This window comes from Eleutherodactylus coqui, chromosome 7 (assembly GCF_035609145.1).
Source record: "Eleutherodactylus coqui strain aEleCoq1 chromosome 7, aEleCoq1.hap1, whole genome shotgun sequence".
In the NCBI taxonomy this organism is placed as follows: Eukaryota; Metazoa; Chordata; class Amphibia; order Anura; family Eleutherodactylidae; genus Eleutherodactylus; species Eleutherodactylus coqui.
Genome location: NC_089843.1, coordinates 75,804,516 through 75,831,334, shown reverse-complemented (window position 1 = coordinate 75,831,334; position 26,819 = coordinate 75,804,516). Strand labels below are relative to the sequence as shown.

General features: G+C 42.9%; 1 protein-coding gene across 2 annotated transcripts in view; it reads right to left on the bottom strand.

Moving 5' to 3' along the window:
* Positions 1-26,819, bottom strand: part of PPARGC1A (PPARG coactivator 1 alpha) — a 130,210-nt gene that overhangs the window by 11,050 nt on the left and 92,341 nt on the right. For both annotated transcript variants that reach the window (XM_066573229.1, XM_066573230.1), the window contains 4 exons: positions 19,993-20,899; positions 5,142-5,237; positions 4,932-5,052; positions 284-405 (listed from right to left, as the gene is read on the bottom strand). In XM_066573229.1, the coding sequence (XP_066429326.1) occupies positions 284-405; positions 4,932-5,052; positions 5,142-5,237; positions 19,993-20,899 (1,246 nt within the window). The remainder of the gene's footprint in view (positions 1-283; positions 406-4,931; positions 5,053-5,141; positions 5,238-19,992; positions 20,900-26,819) is intronic.

Sequence of the window (26,819 nt, the reverse complement as noted above, 5' to 3'; positions counted from 1 at the left end):
ATGCCCTAATTTAAATGACTGACTCCGTTGTAGGAGGAGCTATCCAGTAAAAGGCTGAATTGACAGCACATGTGGTATTATAGTGTGTCTAATGCGGACATCCTATCCATGAAAGGGGCACCTATGAGAGTATCTCACATTTTTGGACAAGCATATGTAAACCTTCTCCAGTTATAGTCCCTCAGGTAACTCCATGCATTGAAACGCAGCCTATTTTAGAATATTAATCCCATACACACACTCCATTAACAAATTTTAATGCATCTGTGTAACTGACACTTACCCATCATCCCGCAGATTGACTGTACATTCTTCAATTTCACCAAAAACTTCAAACCGGGCTCGCAGTTCAGCACGACTCATATTAGTTCTCATTTTACCAATGTAAATAACTCTGTGCTCCTCCTACAAGGAACACAAATATAAAATAGACTTTAAATTGACCTTAACAAGGTTGATCAGTCTATAAAAATCTATTTCTAAGTATCTTATTAGGGAATTGTAAGTGAATAGTGATGAACCCCTATTTAGGACCCTCAACCATTAACCAGAGCGAAGAGGGGCTACGAAGAATGTCTCACACAGTGGAGTCCATGCATTAGAGGACCATTATAAATGGAACAATTATCGGTCAGATTATCGCAGGATCATGCGAAACTGAACATTAATTATTCAGTGTAAACACTGCCAGGGACTGAATGACAATTTGTTTACTTATCATTCATCATTCCGTTTATGCAGCCATAAAAATCAAAAAACGATTGGGCCGTGTAAACAGGCAGTCGTTCATCTATGTATGACTGCCTGTTCACTCTGAATGGAGGCGGGAGGCCAGATGCAATCTCTGGCGGCGTCCTGCCCCTCCATTCAGTGAACCATTAGCGTTCCTAGTAGAGATGAGCGAGCATACTCCCTAAGGCAAACTACTCGAGTGAGTAGTGCCTTATTCGAGTACCTGCCCGCTCGTCTCTAAAGATTCGGCTGCCGCCGCGGGTGAGAGGTGAGTTGCGGCGGTGAGCAGAGGGGAGCAAGGGGGAGAGAGGGAGAGATCTCCCCTTCGTTCCTCCCCGCTCTCCCCCGTCGCTCTCCGCCAGCAGCCGAATCTTTAGAGACGAGCGAGCAGGTACTCGAATAAGGCACTACTCACTCGAGTAGTTTGCCTTAGCGAGTATGCTCGCTCATCTCTAGTTCCTAGGTGAAAGTTTAAGCGCCCAACAGTCGTACTGTGTGAAAGGACCCTTACATTGACATCCTGTTGCTTCGTTTCACCTACAGAGGCTCTGTAGGGAAATTAAACACTTGCAGCCAGTTCCACAGCAGATTAGAAGTAATCAGTGGAGGTCTCAGCAGAAAGACCCTCTTTGATCATCTTATAATGGTACCCTCTTGAAAAAAGGATAACAGACAACCCCTTGAAGGCATTAGTAGAAATAGATACAGTGCCAGCAGCACAATGTAGAACACTTTAAAAGTGGGGCAACTGATACATAGTCACCTGGAGCCAGAATCCGTGGATCCAATCTAAAGTAATAGAAGGAAGATGTAACAGGATTCAAGGTGCAAAATTCAAAATTTTGCAATTTGAATGCTGTCACGTCTTCTTCTACAACCCCTTGAAGGCACATCGTGTAGTTGAAGCCAATGTATTATTCCCTATTCCTATCTATTAAAACTGTCATTTTATAATTTGATTACTTTATGCTTCATTTCCCTTAAATCAAATGGAAACAAAGATGCAAACAAAGAGTAAAAATCGGAAATATGTATCTGCAAATAGTCTGTTATCTGGTCACACTACTTTCATCCATTGAAAATCATGATCTGTTATGGACCAAGCAACTGAAACTTTTCTTCCGGAATCACGGAATTACTATAAATGTGTCCTTGGCAGCTATTTTGAAACTTCCAGTTATGGCTTTTAAGGGGTTAATTAACACTATGTAGCTCCGAGGACTAAACTTATGGTATGTTTTGATGTATTTGGCATATATTAATACCAAACGGAATTGGACGGAAACTCCATTCCATATCTCTTTTTTATTAAAATCCACTCAATATAACATTTTTCTTGGCACACTAAAGCTCAGCTTATTATAGAATGGTTCATGTGTGCATTAGGCAGATGGATTCAATACATATGCATATAGAGTCATTAAATGCGGATCAAAATATACCATTCTTGGATACTGGGAGCATTGGGCATTAAATTCAAAGAAAAAAAAAGAGGTTTTCACATTACTTTCTAAAAGGGACAGTTACTAAATTAAATAAATTGCTTTGCTTTGGTGGTTGGAAGAGTCTTGGAAGAGACATTAAGTAAAATGTATATAATTATAGATGGGATTATGTAACAATGTAAATGTCAAAAAAAGTTTGATACCAGATTTGGGACTCTGAGTTGGGTTCTTATATTTTAAATTTCCAGTAGGGGGCGCATCATGTCTTATTATACATACCCTAGTGTCTGTACAACCTCTTTTTAAAGAGGAGGCATCGAACTAATAAATAAGTGCCATGGAGCTCTCCTTTACATTTGGGCGATGTGTTCTGCAATTTAGTGCATTCCCGTCTTCTGATGCAGAACCTTGTTTAAAGAAGTAGGAGGAGCTTCATACTAATTAATATTGATGAAATATCCCAGGAAATTGCTGGGAAAGGGGTAGCAAACCATCAACAAGAAGATGGTGATAGGTTCTCACAGCTCTGCCCCTAGTAACCCGTCAAAGCTTTATTTACACGTTGCGGAAATGCTGCGGTTTTTCTGCATGCGCAAAAGACGCAAACTATAGAACTCATTGATTTTAATGGTTCTCTCACGTTATGCATTTTTCAACACAGATTTCTGTCGGGGGAAAAATACGCAACATGCTCTATTTTTATGCACATTTGCAAGCCCGAGACTCAATAGGAGTGTATGGGTGTGCGTGCAAAATCTCACGATTTGGTGGTGTTAACACCGGGGACTAATTAGGCTGCTGAGCTGTTTCAAAACTGACGCGCGTACAGTAAGCTGCACAGAAACGCTGCCGAAAACATGTGATAGCGCTCTATTCAGAGCGCTATCACACCATGGTTTCCCGAAGGTTAATATGTCACTGATGTGCAGGAGCCCCTAACTGGACTGTAACTCTTACCTGCAGTTTTGCTGTAGAAACTCTGCAATAAATCCGTAGCATTTCCGCAACATGTGACCGAACCCTCAGGCCTCCTTCACATGAGCGTATGCGTTTTTACGGTCGCCCGCACGTGCCGTAAAATCATTTGAATGAAGAAAAAAACGCAATCAAGTCCTGACCTTAATTAGCGTTTTCTCGCCCATTACACGGGCGACTGCGGCGTTCTGACAAAAAAATATGATGGTGCCCAGAAATCCCCCGGAATGACTTCTAATGCTTAAATAGAGCCAGCTGTCTTCTTTTCCCAGCGTTGTGCGCAGGTAAACTCCCTCCCCCTCCCTTTTTTGTTCAGCTCCCATAGGAGTCCATGGGAGCTTCCAGCGTATCTCGGCAAAAGATAGGGCAGGACCTATCTTTTCATGCAGTGCAAAAAAAGGCAATCAGTTGCCAATGTTCTATTTTTGACTGCACAATTTTGTATGCGTCCGAAAATCCCTCCTATGAATGAATGCATTGGAATCCAATACTTCACACAGTCGCAATTTTCGGCCGACGTATTTAGGTGGCTAAATAGCCGTGTAAAACCGCTTGTGAGAATGAAGCCTTAAGGGGGGGTTCACACAGGGCGGATTTGCCGCGGAAATTCCGTCTGGAATTACCGCGCGGCAAATCCGCCTGCGGCAGCTAATCTCGGGATTAGCCAGCCATGTGGACAAGATTTCTCAGAAATCTCTTCCACATGGGACGGCCAATCCGCTGCGGTTAATCCCGCCAAAACCGCGGCGCGGCTTTGCCAACCGCAGCCGCGGCTTTGCTGACCGCAGCTTGGCCATTCTTTTTTCTTTCTGTTGCGGCCGCGCTCTCCTCTATGGGAGCGTCGGCTGCAGCAGAAGAGCGAGCGGCCGGGCTGCTTCAAAGCCGCCGCAGGTTTTTCCGCGGCGTTTCTCCCGGCGGAAATCTCGCGGTTTTTGCTGCGGCCAAACCGCGAGATGTCCGGCGGGAATCCGCCCCGTGTGACCCCAGCCTAAACGGCTTTTCTGGGCAAATACTAAATGACCTATTCTCACGGAACATCCCCTGACAGGCAGCCGCTGTGCTTAGTAGTGGTTGGCGGGTGAGGATAGTGAGGGCTGCTCCAAGTGCAGCAGTGAGGGGACGCCGATTGCGAGGTGAGAGGAGCGGCAGGAAGAATTTAGCTGCGGATCTGCACCTCTGTTTTTGATGCGGTAGTGCTGCGGAATTTCCGATACATGTGAATGTACCCCTAAGCACTATAAAATTAGAACACGCTAAGCAAATTATTTGCATAGATGGATAACAGACAGGCTACATGTTCATAAGTGTGATTAAAAAAAAGTTCATTGATGCTGTGGCCTTTGTACACAGCTTATTTATTGTAGTGCAGGCGATGATAATCCCATGCATCATGCCCACCGATAAAATCTTAGCTATTTGCCCAGGCGCGCATGTTGTGACCCCATCGTAGACTGTGTGATGAACAGCAAGATAGGGATTTATTGCATTGACCCCTAGCGAGTTATGAAGTCACTTGGGGAAATCTATACCAAGCATATACTTTATAGCCATGTCCTTCAGCACCCGTTCAGACGCACGTGTCCCCCTCCCTGGGCTTGAACTACTGTAATGCATGTGTCCTTAACCGTTCTTCAGCCTCATCAAGAATTACCTCTCTACTTCAGTGACACTGCTGCCGGTTTTATTTTTTGGTTAAAGATCTAAAAAAGCACATTTACTTTTCCTTATTTTGACGATTCATGTACTAAACTGCTAAAATATTTATAGCTAATTGCTTACAATTGCTTTTTGCCTTTGTCGCTCCCTCTGTTTGGCTCGCTCTGACTCCCGCTTTTCATATTCCTTGCGATACTCTTCCCTCTTCAGGCACTCGTGTTGGTACTCCTCATAACTGTCGTATCTAGAGATTGATAAAACCAATTAACGAACAGCATGAAATCATTCAAGGGGATATCAAAAGTCTGCAGTGGCTTTTGCGGAGCTTTCTACCTGGGTCTACGACTGTACGGTGACCTTGATCTTGAACGTTCATACACTGGAGAGTTGTTCTGTTTACAATGATCTGTTTCGTAACAGCAGAAAGACCTTAAAATAAAAAGAATATAATGTAATTTAATGCTATAATGGAAGAGAAACTAAGAGGAATTAGTGTAGGGTGCTAAGGGGAGATGTCAACAAGATGGGTTCCTTGCCTATCGAGACATTATGTTAGTCTACTAATAGCAGACCTGGTTTCATCCACTAAATGGTTGCACAAAGTGGCCAAATTTAAGATGTGATCACGGTCTATGCTATCTTCCCCTCTATCACTCTAGTTGCCCTCCCCCCAGTCCCTAGTTTAATTACTTTTCCAACCTTCTCACCCAGCTCAGCTGCACCCTCTCCATTGAGATGCAGCACATCCCTACAGTAAAACCTGTAGCCAACAGCAAAGTCAGCCAAGTTCTCCAGGAACCCCTACTTCCTACACCAACTCTGGAGCCACTTGTTTACCTCCCTAAGCTCCTACTGCCTTTCTATTGTAGCATAGGTAGTATTTCTGAAAATACTACTTTGGAGGTCCTTGCCCTAAGCTTATGTCCTAAGTCACTGAGAACTCATTTTTAAGGACCTTCCACCTACCACTAACTTTGTCATTGGTGCCAAAGTGCACCATGACTGCTGGGCTCTTACCAGATCCTCCTGGTAATCTATAAGCAAAATGTTTTTGATACACACAATGTCAATCTTGAGAGCCAGGAAGACAAGACATTGTTCGACAATCACGGCCTTTGTGGCAGAATGCCTAAAACGTTTGTGCATGGATCCGTTGAAATCAACATACAAAAGCATTATGTAAGCCTGTTGAAGGCTGCTCATCCTGCAAGTAGCTGACCATCATTTTAATTCTACTACAATCAAGGCAAATCCCGTATGGCACTTTCTACTATGTATATTTTCCACACACACTGACATTTCCTCTCCGCTTAATAAATATTCTTTTCATTGTAGTCTTTTACTAACAACTATGGAATTAAAGGCATTGGTACACTTCATGTCTTAAGACAGTTTTCAGTTTGTTGATCTTTCCTTAAAGAGGTTGTCCAGGTAATTTTTTTTCCTCCTCTAATCTCCCTTGGTGTGTACAATCATTTCATAATTTACTCAAAATGTTCTAAACAGTACTTGTTCGGCACTTAAGTGGTGTTACATGACTTGCAATGTCGCCAGCCCACTGGTCCCAGTGATGTCCTGTATACAAGTCACACATGACAGTATAAGGGATGTCACGGATGATGTTGCAAATCAAGCCCCTAGGAGTTGTTGTTTTGCTTCAAAACTTGGCATGCGATTAAATCTCGGGGAGATATGCAAATGATGAGAGTCGTAGTGTGATTATATGAACGGTCTTGTTACCTGAGGCCCTAAAAGTGATCCCCCCCCATGACCTATAAAAAGGCTCTCACAAACTACTTGTGTGTAGTGGACTTCTTTTTCCGCTTGTGTAGAGCTTGATGACTTATAGATATGCCTTCACGATGCGATCAAAGAGATTTTGCCTAGTTAGCAGAGTTTGAGAGGGGGAGCATTATTAGAATGTGAGATGTTGGATAGTTGTATCAACTAATTGCCTGCCACCTGAGGGTGGGGGGTAATAGTCTGAACTAGATGGGCATACTGTGTTACATGTTAACTGGGCTGTTCTAACGCTGTTCTGACGCATCCACTGGTCCCAGCAGATCACCACTAAAGAGGATAATCTGATCGTTCCTCAAGCATGAACAGCTCCAATTATTTCATTGCCCGCCATCCAGAAACAGGTAGCACCATCGCTACAGGCTCCTGTATCTGTCTGAATCATTTTCAGGCATTTGGCTGAAGCGCATTATATTATATACACATCGTGGTTTTCTGAATTAGACTAGAGAGCCACTAATAAGCAAATTGTTCTTGTTTAAATGGGTTGTCCAGGAATTCAGCAAAATGGCCACCGAATATGCAGCCTACGGAAATCAGTGCTAGGACAGGTTGAATGAATCTGCAGACTGAATGGAGAAGGGGTGGGGCCTAACAGCACATGGTTCTTATCAGACTTATCTCCTACCTACGGCCTCACCTCCTTCACCCTCCAGTACATTCAGCCTGTCTTGAGACAATGGAGAACATTTTGTTGAATTCCTAGACAACCCCTTTAGGCAGACTTAAGCCATTCATTTATTACATAGATGCTCCTTCATTTGTATAGTCATTATGTAAAACTATATCTCCAGGTTAAAGGTAGTACTAAGAGCAACTTCCCTTAGCAAAATCAGATGTTTTCCGAGTGCTGTGGTGGTACCTCCCATATTAACAGAGCCGTATTTGGGGCTGTAGTAGTAGTTCAGGTCTTCACTGCCCCAGGACTTTCAGTGATATCAGGCAACGAGAGAGAGAACCACAATTCTGACTATAAATATGCAGAAACCTGTTAAGTTTTGCACATGGAGAGACAAAAAACTGGTGGTTTGGCGCAGCGCTCTAGAAGCAATGAAATTACTATAATGATTAGATTTAACTTCTTCTTTATTTGTTGATTTAGACAACCAGCATTAAAATACGCATTTTGTGAAGGTTGGAGAAAAAAAACAAAAAACGTGTGAGATACCAAAACAGAAATGCTTATTTTCTATTCTGCAGGTTTTGCACATGATTCATTCTTTTTTTAATTCTAAAATATAGTTAAACATTTAAAAAATCCCAATTGTCACATTAAAGAAAAAAAATTATATTGCTGAGTCTGTTAAAGTCCAAACTACTGAAAAATCTCACTATTAACCCCACATGGTGAACATCGTCTGAAAAGAATACATATGAAATGATAGAATTCTGTTTTTTTGGCCTCCCTATCTCCAAGAAAAAAAGGGAAAAAAAAGCATTTACATTTTTTTTTTTGTATTTTTTTAAACTAGTATCAGTAAAAACAGCAAGTCACTCTGCAAAAACTAAACGCTTACAAAACCCCATAGTTGAAAAAATAAGTACCATATACACTCGAGTATAAGCCTAGTTCTTCAGCACATTTTTTATGCTGAAAAAGCCCCCCTCGGCTTATACTCGAGTGAGGTAAAAAAAAAACCCGCGCAATACTCACCTGCGTCTGTGTCCCCCGCGCGATGGTCTTCTCCATCACTGAATGGCTGTGATTGGTTTATCGAGCGCCATCTGTGATTTGCTGGCGCTCGATCCAATTACAGCGCTGACGGCGGGGGAATTCAAAGCCGAGCAGGGGTAAGACCGTGGGAAGATTTCTCAAGCAGCTTGCCACACCGCCGGAGAGACCATCGCGCTGGGGACACAGACGCAGGCTGGGAGGTGAGTATTGCATTTTTTTTTACCTACTATATACTAGAGTATACCTAGGCTTATACTTGAGTCAATAATTTTTACCAGTTTTTTGTGGTAAAACGTATTGACTCGGCTTATACTCGGGTCGGCTAATACTCGAGTATATATGGTAAATATTGGGGGTAAAAGGTGGTGACAGTAAATAAATTCTCTATTTAAAAAGTATTTTATGTTTTAAGCAGTGCTACTTTAAAGAACCTGTATAAATTTGTATTGCTGTAATCCTACTGACGCCCAAAATAATGATAACATATATCATGTTTGCTGTACTGTGAGGGCCGTAAAAACAAATCCACCCAAAAATGGAACAATTATGTTTTCTTTTCCATTCTGCCTCACTTAGAAATGTAAAAAATTTTGCTAATACGGTATGTGGGACTTTTAAATTGTAGCATTGAAAAATACAACCCGTCCCGCAGAAAGCAAACCTTCATGTCGCCAAAAAATGAAATAGTAATGATTTTTTGAAAGTGGGGGTGAAAAAACTAAAATGACAAAAAAGGCTGCAACAAGGAATTAAAAAAGCTGAGTGGGAATACCATACACAGACACTGGATGGTGTTTTGTGTTTTTTTGGAAGAATGCAGCCATGCTTTTTCGAATCCTTTGCAACCTCTTTATGGTATTGAAATCCGTTCACCAAAAATGCCTTTTTTGTATATAGAGGGTCATATCTAAAATGTCACAGAATCTGGAGGTATAACAAAAATGAAACTCCTATCGCTGCCCTAGCGATAGTTATACCTTAACAGGGTTGTCTAGTTGTAATCTATTTGATGGCCTATTCTCAGGAAAGGTCACCAATAGCAGATCAGCAGAAGTCCACCACCCGGGTCGTTCACCAAACTGCTTACTGCAGTGACCAGGCTTGATATTATACATTGTACCGAATGACGCGAGTGGGAGCTCTACCTGTAATAACAATGCATAAATCCCCTCAGTTTACAAGCACACTGGTTCAGCGAACAGCTGATCAGTAGGGGTTCCAGGAGGCAGACACCTACTGATCTACTATTGATGACCTATCCTGTGGATAGGCCATCGATAGTTCACAACCGGACAACCCCTTTAACTGACTTAGAGATTATTCACACGAGCGGACGATATACGTTACCATCTGATGCATTGGATTCTAAAGCATTAGATTACACAGACGTATACCTGTGGTGTAAAAGCGCCCAGACGACCAATACAGCACCGGGCGCTTTTACGCCGGGCAGGAAAGATAGTCCTGGAACTATCTTTCTTCCCGGAATATGTCGGCCACTACATAGACTCCTACGAGAGCCAATGACAGCCGCTGGAGAAGGGAGGCGTGACTGCTAAACTCCCTCCCCCTTCTCTCCTCCTCTCTCCTCCCCTCCAGCTGTTTGCAATGGTATGGGCGGAGACAGACCTAAGCACAGACCCTCCCCCTTGCTGGCTGCGGACAAGGGGCAGGGAATGTGCGGGGGAAGTGGGTCCACCCCCACCCCTTCCATTGCAAACAGCCGGAAGGGAGTAGGGAGGAGGTGAGCCAGCGAGGGGGAGGGAAGGGGGAGACAGCATAGCAGAGCTAAGCTGTCTCTCTCCACCAAATGGCATTGTGACCTCGGCGTATATGCACCAGACCTGGGTCGCCTGAACGGGCGCACAAACGTTTTTATGTCGCTGGCGGGCACACGTATAAACACCTATGGCCGTGTGAAAGAAGCCTTAAGAGAAAAACTTTCTAGCAAGAAGTCATTATCTATAATATTCAATATATAGGACGGAATATATCATCCCGCGTTTCATTACAAACATTTTACAAATGGTACGAAAGTTGATTTGATGTTGCTGTGAAAAAGTAAATATAGAGTAAAGTTGAAATAAGGAAAACTTTAAAAGAGGGAAGAAAAAAATAAAAAAGCATGTCTGTAGAGCATCGTGGAGAGCAGTCTATAATATCCAGCAGAGAATTAGAAATCCCGGCCAGATCAATAGGGATGTTTAATTAATTAATGTCTGTTAATTCTGTGTGAGCCCCGCTGAGTTCAGTGACCTGCAGAATGTATGTTCCAAGGGACTGCGTCTGACGTAGACTGAGCTCCGGTGAGCCATTCCACAGACTAAGGCTGACTGCGCGGATACGCTTAGATTTCATTCCAATACCTTATCTTTTTATATATTGAATAAAGTGTGCTTGAAGTCCATCGCTTTGATTAAAGAGAGTCTAAAGTTCTGGCTCTCATTTACATGATACTTCATAAACCCATGTGTATACTGTATATTCTCACCCGCACATACTTCCAACACTATCATAGGGCTTATTTACACAAACCATAGTCTTGTGCGAGTTCTGTGCGATGCGAAGTGCACAAAACTTACAAGAGCGGAATGGGACCTTAAAAGCAATGGCATGCCGTGTGATGTGCATGTGGGTGCGAGGCTTCCCACTGAAATCAATGGGAAACACTTGCGATCCTGATGGCTCCGATCAAGTTTCTCAGCCTAATATTGCACTCACCCGTGTGAATAAGCCCTTATTCAGATAAGGAACTAACACTGCTTTTAAGGTTATGTGCTTCAGACCCATAATTTTATCATAAGGGTTGTTGTTAATGCTTAACCCCTTAAAGGGGTTGTCCAGCGAAAGCAAGTAGGGGTATACACTTCTGTATGGCCATATTAATGCACTTTGTAATGTACATCGTGCATTAATTATGAGCCATACAGAAGTTATTCACTTACCTGTTCCGTTGCTAGCGTCCTCGTCTCCATGGTGCCGTCTAATTTTCAGCGTCTAATCGCCCGATTAGACGCGCTTGCGCAGTCCGGTCTTCTTCTTTCCTGAATGGGGCCGCTCGTGCCGGAGAGCGGCTCCTCGTAGCTCCGCCCCGTCACGTGCCGATTCCAGCCAATCAGGAGGCTGGAATCGGCAATGGACCGCACAGAAGACCTGCGGTCCACCGAGGGTGAAGATCCCGGCGGCCATCTTCACAAGGTAAGTAAGAAGTCACCGGAGCGCGGGGATTCAGGTAAGCACTACCCGTTTTTTTTTTTTTTAACCCCTGCATCGGGTTTGTCTCTCGCCGAACGGGGGGGCTATTGAAAAAAAAAAAACCCGTTTTGGCGCGGGACAACCCCTTTAAGGACCAGGATGTTTGGAGTCTGATGGTACAGGTTATTATGACTGTAATTATCTTTAGGCTGGGTTCACACACGGCAGATTTGCTGCGGTTTTTCCATTGCGGTTTTGCCGCAGAAGAACTGCTTCTGCGGCAAAACTGCTTCAAAGGTTAATTTGGGCTTGCGGATTATGCTGCGGATTTTCGTGCGGAAAAATCCGCACGCTTTTTTACTTTTTGTCGCATATTTGTCACGGTTTTGGCTGCGTCCATAGAGGTCTATGGACAAAAAAGCACTGCAGAAAAGACCGTAGAATGAACATGCTGCATCTTTTAAAACCGCGCCGCAGTTGTATTTCCGCACTGCGGCTGTGCGGAAAAAATCCGTCCTGTGAGAACAGCTTTTTGGCAAATCTCATTTGTGCTGCATTGCACTGCAAACGCAACGGTTTTGCCGCAGTGCGGATATGCAACGGCAATCCGCGGCAAAACCGCAGCAAATCTGCCCTGTGTGAACCCAGCCTTATACAGAGCACAGTAAATGCTGATAACGAGTAAATATCAGTAAGGCTGGATTCACACAGGGCGGATTTGCCGCGGTTTTGCCGCGGCAGATCCGCCCGCGGCCGCTAATCTCGGGATCAGCCAGCCATGTGGATGAGATTTCTGAGAAATCTCGTCCACACGGGACGGCTAATCCGCTGCGGTAAATCCGGCAGCCGCGGTTTCAAAAGATGCAGCATGTCTATTTTTTTTTTTTGTTTATTTACATCGCGGCCGCGCTCTTCTCTATGGGAGCGGCCGCAACGGAAAAGCATGCGGCCGAGCCGCTTCAAAGCCGCCGCGGCTTAAACCGCAGCGGTTCTCCCGGCGGAAATCTTGCGGTTTTAGCTGCGGCCAAACCGCGAGATTTCCGACGGGAATCCGCCCTGTGTGAACCCAGCCTTAATGGCCAAATTCAAATCAAAATCAGCAATGAGGTCATAGAATGCGTGCAAGACTTCATTTCCCTTAGTTCGAAAATTGACCAGAATGGAGAATCTATGCCAGAGATAAAACGTAGGATAGCATTGGGGCAAAGCTAAACATGGACAAAATTTGAAAAAGTAGGGATATCGGTATAGCAACTAAACGCAGGATAGTGCAAACCCCCGCTTTCCCCATAGCCATGCATGGATATGAAAGCTGGACTGCAAAAAAAGCTGATCAAAGAAGGATTGATGCGTTTGAGCTGTGGTGCTGGTGAAAGCTGCTGCATATACCCTGGATGGCGAGAGTTACAAACAGAGAAGTCCTGAATCGTATAAGACCTGATATATCACTGGAGGGCAAGATGGCCGGGCTCAGACTCACGGATTTTGGCCATGCAATGCGAGCAGAGTCACTAGAAAAAATCTATAATGCTTGGGCAGATCAGTGGTAAAATAAGACCCAGTCGCTAAAGGACACGATGGCTGATACTGGCAGAGCTGATACTGGCATGGATATCACACAACTGAAAGAAGCAGTGCAAAACCGAAAAACAGGGAGGGAGCTGGCGTTTAGGGTCGCTGAGGGTCGAGAACAACTAAACAGCCAACAGCAACAAAATATGACCTGTAGACATGTCTTTCTTTTATCATTCAGTATGGTTTTACCAATGTGTCCATAAAAAATGTTAGCTGTCTTTTTGGATAAGTTGTCCAGGAAAACTAAAAATTCAGGTTGGCAGTCCTGGTAGCACACTCTGCTACACTGTTTCCATAATACCCATTCACTTCAACAGAGGTTACTGAAGCACCATAGGGCTGCCACCTCAGCTATTTCCGTGACACCTGTGAGATGTTCGAGAAACAGATGCGGTATTTCATTCAATCCATGAAACGCTGAGATGAGACAACCCCTTCAACTAAAGCCTATGCTCAAGCCTATAACCAGGGGGATCTCTCCCTTCTTAGAGCAGTCTCATAGCCATAAAATCCACTAGTTTTTTGGGGGAAATTATGGCCCCAGTGTTTGAGTGCCACATAGCTCCTCTACATGCATGTCACACACACACAGCACTGCTATATGTACATAACATACAGCTCTGCTACATGCACATCACACAGCTCTGCTACATGCACATCACACACAGCTCTACCACATGCACGTCACACACAGCTCTACCACATGCACGTCACACACAGCTCTACCACATGCACATCACACAAGCAAACAGAGCTCTGCCACATGCACGTCACACACACAAACAGAGCTCTGCCACATGCACATCACACACACAGAGCTCTGCCACATACACGTCACACACACACACACAGAGCTCTGCCACATGCACGTCACACACACACACAGAGCTCTGCCACATGCACGTCACACATACACACAGTGCTCTGCCATATGCACGTCACACACACACACAGAGCTCTGCCACATGCACGTCACACACACACAGAGCTCTGCCACATGCACGTCACACACACACGCATAGAGCTCTGCCACATGCACGTCACAGACACAGGAGTTAAAAGGCTTAAAATCAATGAAAATTGAATACTCACCTATCCCGGCCACTCCCCATCCAGCACTGCAGCCCTGATACTTGCAACTGGGAACCCAGAAGATGCAGCAAGCGGTCATGCACCATTTATTCTGCACATGACTGCTCAGCCACTCTGTCTTCAGTGATGAGTCTTCTATAGCAGCTGAAGCCTGCGAGTGGCTGAGCATTCATGTGCACAATGAACGGCACGTGACCATCCGTTGCTTTCTTTTCGGGCTCCGTGCGGTGAGCACTGGGACTGCAACGCTGGACAGGGAGCTGCCAGGATACGTGAGTATTCAATTGAGATTATTTTATCCTTTCTACCTTTCTTTGTCTTGGATAACCCCTTTAAGGACAGGTGATCAATAAAAAAAAACTTTTCCTTAATACCTAATAAGCACAGTTCCTAAGCAAAAAAAAACAAAAAACTATAGTCTATTACGTATCACTAAAGACAAATGGGGCAATTGTTAATGAGTTATGGAAAATACTGCTTGCTTTACCCATAACAACCAGCCAGGCCTGTGATATCTGATAGGTTGCTATGATCAAAAGTGCCCATACAAGTTAAACTTAAAGTTAATGGAAATTGACTATTTCAACCAAAATTATAAATCGCTAGCTTAAACTAAGCAATGCAAAATAGTACAATCATTTTGAGATGACAGATCGCATATCGTTCTCATCTGCAAAAGAATCGGAAACTTTGACAGTTCTGTTCAATGGTGGGATAAAAGATCTTTCATTCTTACGTTTTTTTGGGTTTGAATGACCCTTCCTTGAAAGAGCATTGGCAAAAAAATCATTCATCCTCTGCTCAGTGTAATAGAACATGTAGGATCAGTTAGAACGACTATGATGGGCAATATAAACTAAAATGCATAGGGCTGCATTGGCAAAACAAGGCGATTGTTCACACAAGGGTTGCTCAACCATTGTTCAACCATCAACCTACTATTATCTAGTGTGTATAACAATTTCCTGTTTTAATAGTGAAGGCATTGTAAATCTGCATTTTTAAAGGGTTTTTCCAGGCAGCACCTGCTGTCCATGCCAGGACACATCGGGGTTGGCGTGGAAGCCGCTACTTCGACCCCTGTGTAGTGGCCAGCGCTTGTAATTGCCGGAACAGGCTCCCTCTGATTTCAATGAAAGCTGTGCCTGCAATTACAGGCGACGGCCACTACACAGGCCTGAGGAGCGGCTTCGCTCTGACCCCGCTGTATCTGGGCACCAACGCTGCCTGGAAAATCCTTTAAATTCAGCTACTAAATTAAAATCTATGAACATCCATTGTTGAAGGCAGGCATGAGAATTTAAAAGCATTGCAGGCATTGCTGAAACAGTAAGAGGTCAGCAAAAGTTGTTTTTGATGTTGGCCTTCAACATAAATTTTGTTTTTCCCAACGCAATTGACTCTTTGAACTAGCCTTTGGGCTGGCCCTGACATAGAGAGCTGAAACAACAACATACTTTATTCTGTACTCTTAGGCAATATATAGTGTGTCAAATATTCCTGTCAGTTGACAATGCTCAAGAGAAGAAAGACTAAAAAACTACAAAAAAAAAATAATAATAATAACCTAAGAAATCTATGCATGGTCTCTAACACAAACATGTACTAATCAAGTATCATTAGGTAATATGTTTTTTCACCGTTGAAGATCATTCTATAGAAGACTTACCATTTTGTTGGCTATGCATTGTTGGTAACAATAACACTAAAGCCCAATATTAACCCCAACCATACGGTTAGTAAATTTAAAGTGTACCTGTCATTTCAGATGACTTTTTGCGGAGAAGCAGCATCATGGATGGTCCTCATAGCTTCCATGTATTAGCTTTGTCCTCTGAAGGCTCCATATATTGTCCCTTTTCTCTGAGCTCAGCTCCAGAGTGGACAGTCTAGATACTATGATATCTCCCATATATGACACACATAGAAAAATGGAGATACTGCTCATCTGTCTCTTCGTAGAAAGCCCTAAAAAGCAGCAGCAGTGAACCCTTTGAAGTGACCTGGAAGTCTGCATGGATTGCTAATAAAATGTGGTCTGATTGTTATTTAAGTCACATTTATGGACAAACAATTTAACTAAATTAATAAGACATAGCTGTACTACTCATGTCTTTTATTGAGCACAGTGACAAAACATCTACAGTACAGTGAGAAAATGTAAGTTAACCTCCTCCCAATTATAAAGTATGGTGGAGGGAGCATCCTGGTTTGGGTCTGTTTTGCTGCTTCAGGTCCTGGACTCCTTGCGATCATTGAGGGAACAATTAATTCTAAGGTGTATCAAAGCATTTTACAGGAGAATGTAAGGGCAGCAGACTAGAACCTGAAGGTGAAGAGACTTGTGTGCTTTCAGTCATTTTATTGTTGTGTCACAAGTAAGGCAAATAAGTCAATTAAAGTATAGTTGAAAAGGCAGATTTGTGTCTTGGAATTACTAAGTCAGAGTCTTGACCTTAACTCTAAGGGTCCTTTTATACGGGACAATTGTCAGGCAAACGATGCCTGACACTCGTCCCTGTATGTCTGCGCTCCCGTGCTGTCACACGGGAGCTGCTGGAGCAGCCAGCAGGGGGGCGGGGGCAGTGCAGGAGATTTCTCTCCTCTTGCACAGAAAGATGAGCGATCAGCTGATCGTCGATCGTTAATGCTGCACAAACGATGGACGATGAGCTCATTGCTCATCGTTCAGTTTAAAAAGCGGCCGTTCAGTAGTGAACTGCCGCTGTGTTATCTCAATGCAGAGGGGAGCGAGAGGAGAGCAATCTCCTGCACTGCCCCCCCCCCCCCCCCCGCAAGCCAGCAGTACTAGCTCCCGTGTGACAACATGGGAGCACGGACACACAGGGACGATTGTCAGGCATCGTTTTCCCGACAGTCGTCCTGTGTAAATGGACCTTAAGGAGATGGTGTGGCATAACCAGTAGATGGCTATGCATGCAAAGCATCCCAGGAGTATTGATGAATCGAAACACATATGCAAGGAGGAATGATCCAAATTTCCTCCAACTTTGTTTGAATCTGATTTGCAGCTACAGGAAAAATTTGTTGGAGATTGCTGCTAAAGGCAATCAACAGGTTATTAAAGGGGTTCTGTCATTGATGAAAAAAAATCAATACTTATCTATTCTTCTCTAGGCAATTTTCTTACCAGATTTACCCCTCACTGATCTTCTCCTGGCTCCTCCAGTCCCTCGGGTCATGTCACCTCAAGCCAGCTGATTCTTCTATTTTCTGTGATATAGCATACATTCTCGGCATTCTGCTTCCTGCAGGTCAGTGACATAGCCATCACTGCCTGACAAGAAATGCTGAATCCTCGGCAGCCAGTTCATCTCATATGTGCGGGCTATTGCCACGACTGAGCATGCGCGATGTCTCATGAGAGTATTCATATACTATATGAATAGAGATGAGCGAACACCAAAATGTTCGGGTGTTCGTTATTCGGAACGAACTTCCCGCGATGCTCGAGGGTTCGTTTCGAACAACGAACCCCATTGAAGTCAATGGGCGACCAGAGCATTTTTGTATTTCGCCGATGCTCGCTAAGGTTTTCATGTGTGAAAATCTGGGCAATTCAAGAAAGTGATGGGAATGACACAGAAACGGATAGGGCAGGCGAGGGGCTACATGTTGGGCTGCATCTCAAGTTCACAGGTCCCACTATTAAGCCACAATAGCGGCAAGAGTGCCCCCCCCCCACTGTCAGCATAAAGATCGTCCTCCTCTGGCACAGCTGTAACAGCTGTAGCAGAGAAGAACGATGTTTGCCCATTGAATTCAATGGAGCGGCAATACAGCATGTTCCACTGAATGCAATGGGCTGCCCGCGATCGCAGGATGAATGGTCGGAAAGGGGTTAAATATATAACCCCTTTCCTGCAATTCATCCAGAAATGTGTTACACTAAAAATATATACCGGCGTATAAGGCGACCGGGCGTATAAGACGACCCCCCAACTGTCACCTTATACGCCGGCAATACAGTGGAGCAAAGAATAAAAAGCATTACTTACGTTTTTAGATGATCTGCGGCGCTCCTGCAGGCTGTCACTCCCTCCTAATCCACGGCAGACAAGCTTTCTCTATGAAAGGCTTTAAATCCCTGCCTCCAGAAAGACACGTGCCTTCAGCCAATCACAGCCAATGACAATGATTGGCTGTGTTTCTGGAGGCGGGGATTTCAAGCCTTGAAATCCCCGCCTCCAGAAACACAGCCAATCACAGCCATTCAATGACATCATTGTCATTGGCTGTGATTGGCTGAAGGCACGTGTCTTTCTGGAGGCAGGGATTTAAAGTCTTTCGTGGAGAAAGCAATACTCTGCCGTGGACCAGGAGGGAGTGACAGCCTGCAGGAGCGCCGCAGATCATCTAAAAACGTAAGTAATGATTTTTATTCTTTGCTCCACTGTATTGCCGGCGTATAAGGTGACAGTTGGGGGGTCGTCTTATACGCCCGGTCGCCTTATACGCCGGTATATATTTTTAGTGTAACACATTTCTGGATGAATTGCAGGAAAGGGGTTATATATTTAACCCCTTTCCGACCATTCATCCTGCGATCGCCGGCAGCCCATTGCATTCAGTGGAACATGCTGTATTGCCGCTCCATTGAATTCAATGGGCAAACATCGTTCTTCTCTGCTACAGCTGTTACAGCTGTGCCAGAGAAGAAGGATTTGTCTTCTATATGTTCTCAATGGGGTCAGCGCTGCTGCCGCTGGCCCCATTGAGCGCATATAGAATGCATCCATAGCGAACCGCGGGAGGGGCAGACTTTCATATCAGGCGGACACCTGATCTCCCCAGCCACTCACAGCAGGGGGGTGGTATAGGGCTTAAACGTTGCAGGGGGAAGTTGTAATGCCTTCCCTGTCTTTATATTGGCCAAAAAAAAGCGCTAACGTCTCAGGGAAGAAAGTTTAAGTAACCCGGACACCGCATGGTGTTCGTTACGGATAACGAACATACCGAACACCCTAATATTCGCACGAATATCAAGCTCGGAAGAACACGTTCGCTCATCTCTATATATGAACACTAGCGGCGAGACCCCGTGCCTGTGCGCTAAAGCAGGCTGCCGAGGATCTGGTATTCCTTGCTAGGCAGTGAACGCTATGTCACTAACAATGTAATATTGACCTGCAGGAAGAAAAATGCAGAGAATGTAACAGGAAGAGGAGGATCTAGCCAGCTGGATGTGAAATGACCAAGGGGACTGGAGGACGCAGGAGAAGATCGATGAGGAGAGGATTCAGTAAGAAGACTGCCTGGGGAGGAATAGGTAAGTATAGAATTTGTTTTATAATGTTTACTAAATGTGCGCAATAAATGACATGCACTGTACAACTGTTTGTGTGCTATTAGATTGTGCTTGTCTATAATTGTGACTTGGATTTTTAATACATTTTTGGTCTGATTGTTATCCACGATAATTCCAAGGGGTTCCCCTGCTTTTTCTTGCAACTGTAACTGTTAATCTAGCTCTTTGGCGAAATAGAAAACTTACAAGAAGCAGCAGCAGTGTCTGTGTGTGTCTGTGCAGCTGTTCCATCCTGCCCCTTCCTCCTCTATAGACTTATTCAGATAACATGTAACCTGATCCCTCAGTGAGCTGATAAACCATCTCGTAAGGTGGATTTTAATCATGAATTGGGCATGAATGAAGTGGCTCAAAAGTGGAGAAAGAGGCATTTTTTTCCTAATAAGATATATTACAAAATTTCTTATCTTTGCTTCAACTGCTAATTTATGCAAACTTTGTTGAAACAACAGTACCTACTTATCACTTAGGAACAAGACATCAATGGGCACATGAAATATTATATTAATATTACTCACCCTGATGAAGATCTGCTTGATGGAGATCTGGATCTTGAACGTGAATATGGTGATCGTGAACATGATCTATGTTGAGAAAAAGATCTAGACCTTGATCGAGAACAAATCCTTTGTGACCTTTGTGAAAATAATGATGTTGGTGGAGATACAGAATATCTGCTCGGAGAGTTGAAGGATGAACAAGAAGGTGATACATCAAATAATGAATAGGATTGCATTCCATCCCAGGAATAACACAGTTTATCATTCTCATCCTCGCTGTCATCAAATAAACTATCCATACCCAGTCCAGAAGTTAAAAACATAGGTAGTCTAGAGAACTGATCATCATTGTAATCACTGTTTCCCAGGTCACTGTTTTTGTTTTTTTCTTCATAAACTGCTTGTGTTGGGTCACCAAAGTGCTTATTAAGTTCTGCACGAATTTCCTGGTCTTGCAGGGGTTTGCGGTTACTGTTCTGAGAACTTCTCATGGTTCCCTCAAAACTGTCTTTTGGACTTTCCCCTTGACCTTTTAATGAACAGACTTGTGATTTTTTCCCAGGCAGGGAATCCTTACATTCAAGTTGTCTTGAGGCCTGTAAATCTTGTGATAAGCTAATGTGTATTTCTGATTTTGAATTCATAAACTGACAGTAGTCATGGTCTCCAAAAAGCCGTAAACTGGGTCGCTTCACCTTTTTGTCCTCTTGTCCAATGGCCACAGAGGTTTTGCTAAGCTGTGCATACAGTTCAGATTGTTCAGGACCTTTTTTTGAGCTAATGACTTGGATACTGGAAGACTCAATGTAACGAGATTTCTTAGCGGGTGGCACACTAGATTTGCAAGAAGACTTCGGCTTTGGAGAAGTCCTGAATGGGTTATCTTGGTTGGCTTTATGAGGTGGGGTTGTTGGTGGGGTTAGTCCTAAAACCCAAAAAATAGAAAAAAAAGTTATAACTTACAAAATCCAGTGTTAAAGTAATGAAAATACATTTTAGACTAATAAAAATGCATTGACAAGATCATTACCTATGGACTTAAATATCCTGTATTTACAAAAACAAAACTAATCACATGCTGAAGCAGTCAGAGGTAGAGATAGGTCCATACAATAAAATCATTCATGTTGATTATGACAACCAATAGAATGAATAGTTGTCATGTTGCTAAAAATGGTTGGATAAGGCCCTTTACAGATTCACAGTCTCATTTATTTATTTTTTTCATTAAAAGGAGGATTACAACACAAGTGAGAAGGGGACCGATACCTAATATTTTCTTGAGCTATGTTTTTGCTCTGTTGTGCCATTATCAGATCCTCCTCTTGATCAAGAGACATATGGGAAAGCCCATACTGCATGTCCATTGTTAGGTGCTGGGGGTCTCATGAAAGCAAATTATCTGACTAATCTCTATGGGCAATAAAATACTTTGCCCTTTGCACACATTTTTAGATGCTCACTATCTTATTTAGTTATATTTTACTATCCAAGGGGAAAAAAATGTGCATATTAATAGCTACTATATTCCTACTATTAGTTGTCAACAGCATATACATACTGAATCTTATGTATAAACACTAATATATGCAAAAAAAAAGTGGCAGTTACCCATAATACAGTACTGCATGTAATCAAATAATTCAAAAACATATAATGCTTAAAACAGGTTAAAAAAATTAAAGGCTTAAAACAATGTTAAATAATGGTATCCTCATCTACTCTAGTGGCTTCCCGTCCATCAATGGAGACCGGAGGAAGCCAGCTGTCAGTCACATGACACCCATGTGACCGCTCAACCAATCAGACTTCAGTGGTAAATCCTCCATAACGGCTAAACTCTGTGATTGGCTAAGTGGTCGTGTGAACAATGCATGGCCTGTGACCACTGCTGGCTTCTTCTGGGTTCTGAATGTAGGGCATTGGAAAATCACCACTGGATGGGGAGGCTTTGGCGTAGGCGAGCATATATTTTTCCTAAATTTACACCATTTTAAACTTGTAAAATCACTTTTAGCTCCCAGAAAGCCCCTTTAATTCACATAAGAAATGGCATATATGTGTGGATAATCTCCCAATGTATGCGCCAAATTTGAACCTCTGATGTATACAAATGTATGCCATATGGTGAAATACGCTATGCATAGACTGTTAAGATTAAAAAAGTATATACTGTAGAGTTTTTCTGTGATGGTCAACTGTATATAAAAGTACCGTAAAGAGATATACCAAGTATGCCTACCAGAAGATGCCAAGAAGATACTCTAGCAGTCTTTACTGTAAGAGCAGTTAGACTGTGGAACTCTCTGCCTGAGGATGTGGTGATGGCAAAATCCATAGAAGAGTTTAAAAGGGGACTTGATGTATTTCTAGAGCAGAAGGATATTACAGGATATAAATCTTAGGTTAATTGTTAATCCTGGTATACAGGCAGGTAGGAACTATTAGGGGTTGATCCAGGGATTAGTCTGATTGCCATTAGGGAGTCGGGAAGGAATTTTTCCCCCAAATGGGCTGGCTGGCTCCTTCCTCTTGTTTTTTTTTGCCTTCCTCTGGATCAACAACACAGGAGGGTAGACAGGCTGGACTAGATGGACATTGTCTTCATTCGGCCTTACATACTATGTTACTATGTCTATAGACACATTTTGTGTATGTACCAGAAGTGTTTTATGCATAAATGTACACATTGAACAAGCTGTGATCATAGACAAAAGGCTTTTACCCTGGCTGATGGACGGATCATCGGTCGAGTGAATGTTCATATACATGTTCATCTTGTAAACAGAGAATGTGCTGTGAACAATAATGGAAACGAACGGTGGCGTAAATGATCATTTGTGGCCCTTCATTCCTTGACCATGTCAATCGGCTCACTAGATCGTTGATCGATGCTCGTTACTATACCTCATACATAAAGAATACAGGCCTATTACCCGTGTACAAACACAGCATGCCAGAAAGCGTATGATGAAAGCATGGATATCATTACTTTTGGTCCTCGTTAACGACCACAGTTCATTATCATATTTCTGGTTATGATTAACACAATATTTGCATAACAAACATGAAGCAACTGGCTATAATGAAAAGAGTTCTGCAAAAAAAAAAAACAAAGCTGTGTATCCAGCAAGGCGGTAAAATGAGTTTAATTTTCCTCAACTTATGTAATTTGCTCACTTAAAATGCAAAATGAAAGAGTAATAATGTTAAATCATTAGCTATAGGGGATGTAAATAATATGATTTTCTCCATTTACTTTCTGTGCATTTTGTCTAAGTAAAGAAAAGAAAAAAACAATTATAATTAGCACTAATAAGTAATTATGTTTACAGACGCACCAGGCTATTGATATTAAAAAGAGCATAATTATATCCTGATGTTTTTAATGAAAAACTTCATTAAAAATGAAATGACAAAGGACTGTGAGATACTCGGGAAATAGAAGGGTGATGCAGGGGAAAACAATACCAAGTGTCACTAGATTTAATTAACTCTATCACTTCCACAATTTGTCTTCTGCATGCTCTCATCATAGCCGATTCCATGGAACAGGCGCTCAGTGATATCTGTACGTTGTAGACCAAGTGGGGTGCCTTCTGCCAATTGGGTGAAATGATTCTACGGCCTAATTGTTAATTAATACAGAAGAAGCACCTTTTAATTATAGTGCATCCTAAACAATGTCTCTATCCAAGAGCTTAAAGGGGTTATTTGGCTTAAAAAGTAAATAAATAACTAAAAGCCCTGCAAATGTGATAAAACATTTAAATGTTAGGAAAAACACGTTATTCACCTTGTCTATGCACAAGCAATCTAGCTCTGAAGCTCCAAGGGTCCCTTGCCAGTCTTTGTTAACAAGGAGGGGATGATGTTTTTGTACTGCTGGTGCTTGCTGCAGCCACTGAATACCATGGCGGTCACATGCCCTACTACTGGCATCATGGCTGCTATCATTGAGCGGTGATGCCAGTAGTATGTTTTCTGTGATGGCTGCTTATACTAATTGGCTGCAGCAATCTTGTGAACCAAGATTAGCAAGATGCCCAAAGTTTCAGCAATGGATCGCTGGAGCAGTGAAAAGGTAAGTAGTGTTTTTTTTCTTTGATTTTATCATGATTGTAGAAGTTTTTAATATATATATATATATATATATATATATATTTTTTTTTTTTTTTTTTAAAGCTGAATAATCCCTTTAACTATAAGAGGAGCCTTAAACAAAGAGGTTTCAACTCCACTCAGAGTTGAGGTGCGATTAGTGATCACAGTAGATCAAGAAATTCAATGCAAATCATGAGTAGACTGAAACCATATCAAAGAAAGGTGCGCAGAGAACCGATTATAAGCATCATATGTTCTACACTCACTTGCTGGCAATGGTGGCTTGTGGCAGTGTGAAGCTCCCCTGCCAGCTCTGTTATGGTAACCCCATGGCTACATCTCTCATTATTGTGCTTAGAGGTTCTCTCATTAATATATTCTAATAGAATATTTGTGAATCAACGTCATAAGAAATGTCTTTAGCAGCAAATGATTACGGTAGTTACAAAGCAATTTAACAGGGGTTGTCTTCTGTTGGACATCTAGGATCCATGAAGATGTCAGGACCTGAGCATGAAAAACTGTTTGGGGATGGACAAGCCAGAGGCGGCGGCACACAGGGGGCAACTAAGGTTGTGCTGCTCCAAAAGACCTGGGTAGTAAAGCAGTGGGTGGGCCTGGCAAAGGCCTTGCAGCACACATTCCCCACATAAGGGACATCTAGAGAATTGTTAATAGGCCGCCATCACTTAACCTCCGAGTCCACTTGCTTGCATGCTCAACTTGAATACAATGGAACAAAACAAGACAAAGTCCACTCTCACCAGCGTTACTCCAGTGCATATATGCTGTCGGCTTGAGGCAGAGTTTATGAATGTTTTCCACACTAGTGTGTCATGTATTATGTCTACCATTCCCTCTTCCGGCAGATTTGCAACTATCCCCACATTTGCTTCTCTGTCATAAACTGCCACTACAATATGGCCTTCGGCCCACCTCCATTTTTATAGCTCTCCTTCTCCCACCAGTCTTGCTGCAAAAACGCCCCCAGCTCTGCCGAACACTCTGCTCTTAAAACAACAATAATATTTTTTTTTGCCTTAGATCACAATAACAGTGATAAACCCACAATGAACATAGTCTTTCAGACAGGTTGTAGTGGTCCACTGCTATAGACTCCCGGTGGGAGGATTTTCAGGGGCTGCGATTGGCCAGTCCAACTCGCTTTATAGACCTACTGTGAAAGCACTACATTTTGGAAAGATTCCCATGGTTTCTGAGAGTCCAACGCTTCTTTGGTACCCTAGTAGACCAATCCAATACTGTATAGACCTACCCTGAAGAGACTACACACAGGAGAACTCCTAACTATTTCTACTAGCCTGACACCAAATACAAACATTTCCATCGAATGGTGAGTGGTAAAGTAGCTCAGAGATGATAAACTTCGGGACCAAGTGAAGGTGCACTTGGGGAGTAGTTAGAAGAACCATGTTAGCAAATATATTATGGTCGCCTATACCATTATTCATGTACACAAACCTTTTGTTCTTTTATACCATAATTATCATCATTTTGGATTGTAAAGTGCATGCTTGTAAAGCTTTTCTAGTGGAATTAACATGGTTTTGTTTCTGGGGTAGAAGGCAAACACTCTTTTACATGCAAATTATTTGTCAATGCACTCACATATGGAAATAAAATGGAGACTGCTACAAGCAAGTACATTATTTACAACTAACCAAAATTATTGGGGTGTTGCCTAGAGAGTGATGTGAGCAGTGGAGGCACACCATGAGAGCTCCCACCTGTTATGGTTGCTTGTTTTTTCTCCTAAGGCAGTGTTCTTGACTTTGCTACCCTGGCAGTCTTGATGGTATCTGGGAATTTGTGCTGCACCACAGTTCCTATTGTAGAGAAGCGAAGAAGCAACAGCAGAGGCTGGTCTTTTGTGAGGCTTGTCTGTCATTTAACCAAATTGTGATGCCAAGGAGGAAAGAAGCCAGTTGTGTACATGCACTTCACGATAGCACTCAGGCACAGATATCTACCAACGCTATTGTGAATACTTTGCACTGTGAGTCTACTCATGCAAATTGGAGGCAATAGCTAATATGGAGTGGGGTGATCATGCGAAATGCATGGAACATTTTAGCCATTTTGATCTCTTTACTGGGAAATGCCGCTATGTGGTGAACAGGTTGGCAGAGTTTACTCATTCAATTCCTCCTGCAATCCTGGTAAGAAATGCTTATGAAGCATTTACCGCTGTATTTGCCGCCTTGGATGGGACTTTTAATACAGTATCTCACTGTGCTGAAAAAGGTAGACATGGCCCTGTTTTATATGCTCCATCTGTCTCTGTACTATTACAGATATTATGCAGGCCATTTCAGCTCAAGCTAGTGGTGTGAATATACAAAACGATACACAACACGAACCTACTCTACGTGATGTTTTTCTATCTATTCTAGAGCATCGTATGGTGCAGAGTGTTAAGGCAGCAGAAATGCAGTCCTAAGCTTTTGCTCACAACCTGACGCTTCAATCCCTGCCTGGTTCAGGTAGCCGACTCAAGGTTGACTCGGCCTTCCATTCTTCCGAGGTCGGTAAAATGAGTACCCAGCTTGGTGGGGGGTAATAAATAAAAATGACCTGAAATCACTTCGGAATAAGTTGGCGCTATACAAATAACAAGATTTTTTTTTATCTGTAACTAAAAGCAATACGGTTTTGGTTTCCCTCCCTGCTCAGGTGGGTAGCCTGAAAGCGGATGTTGGATTTATAAGACATTTGCAGAA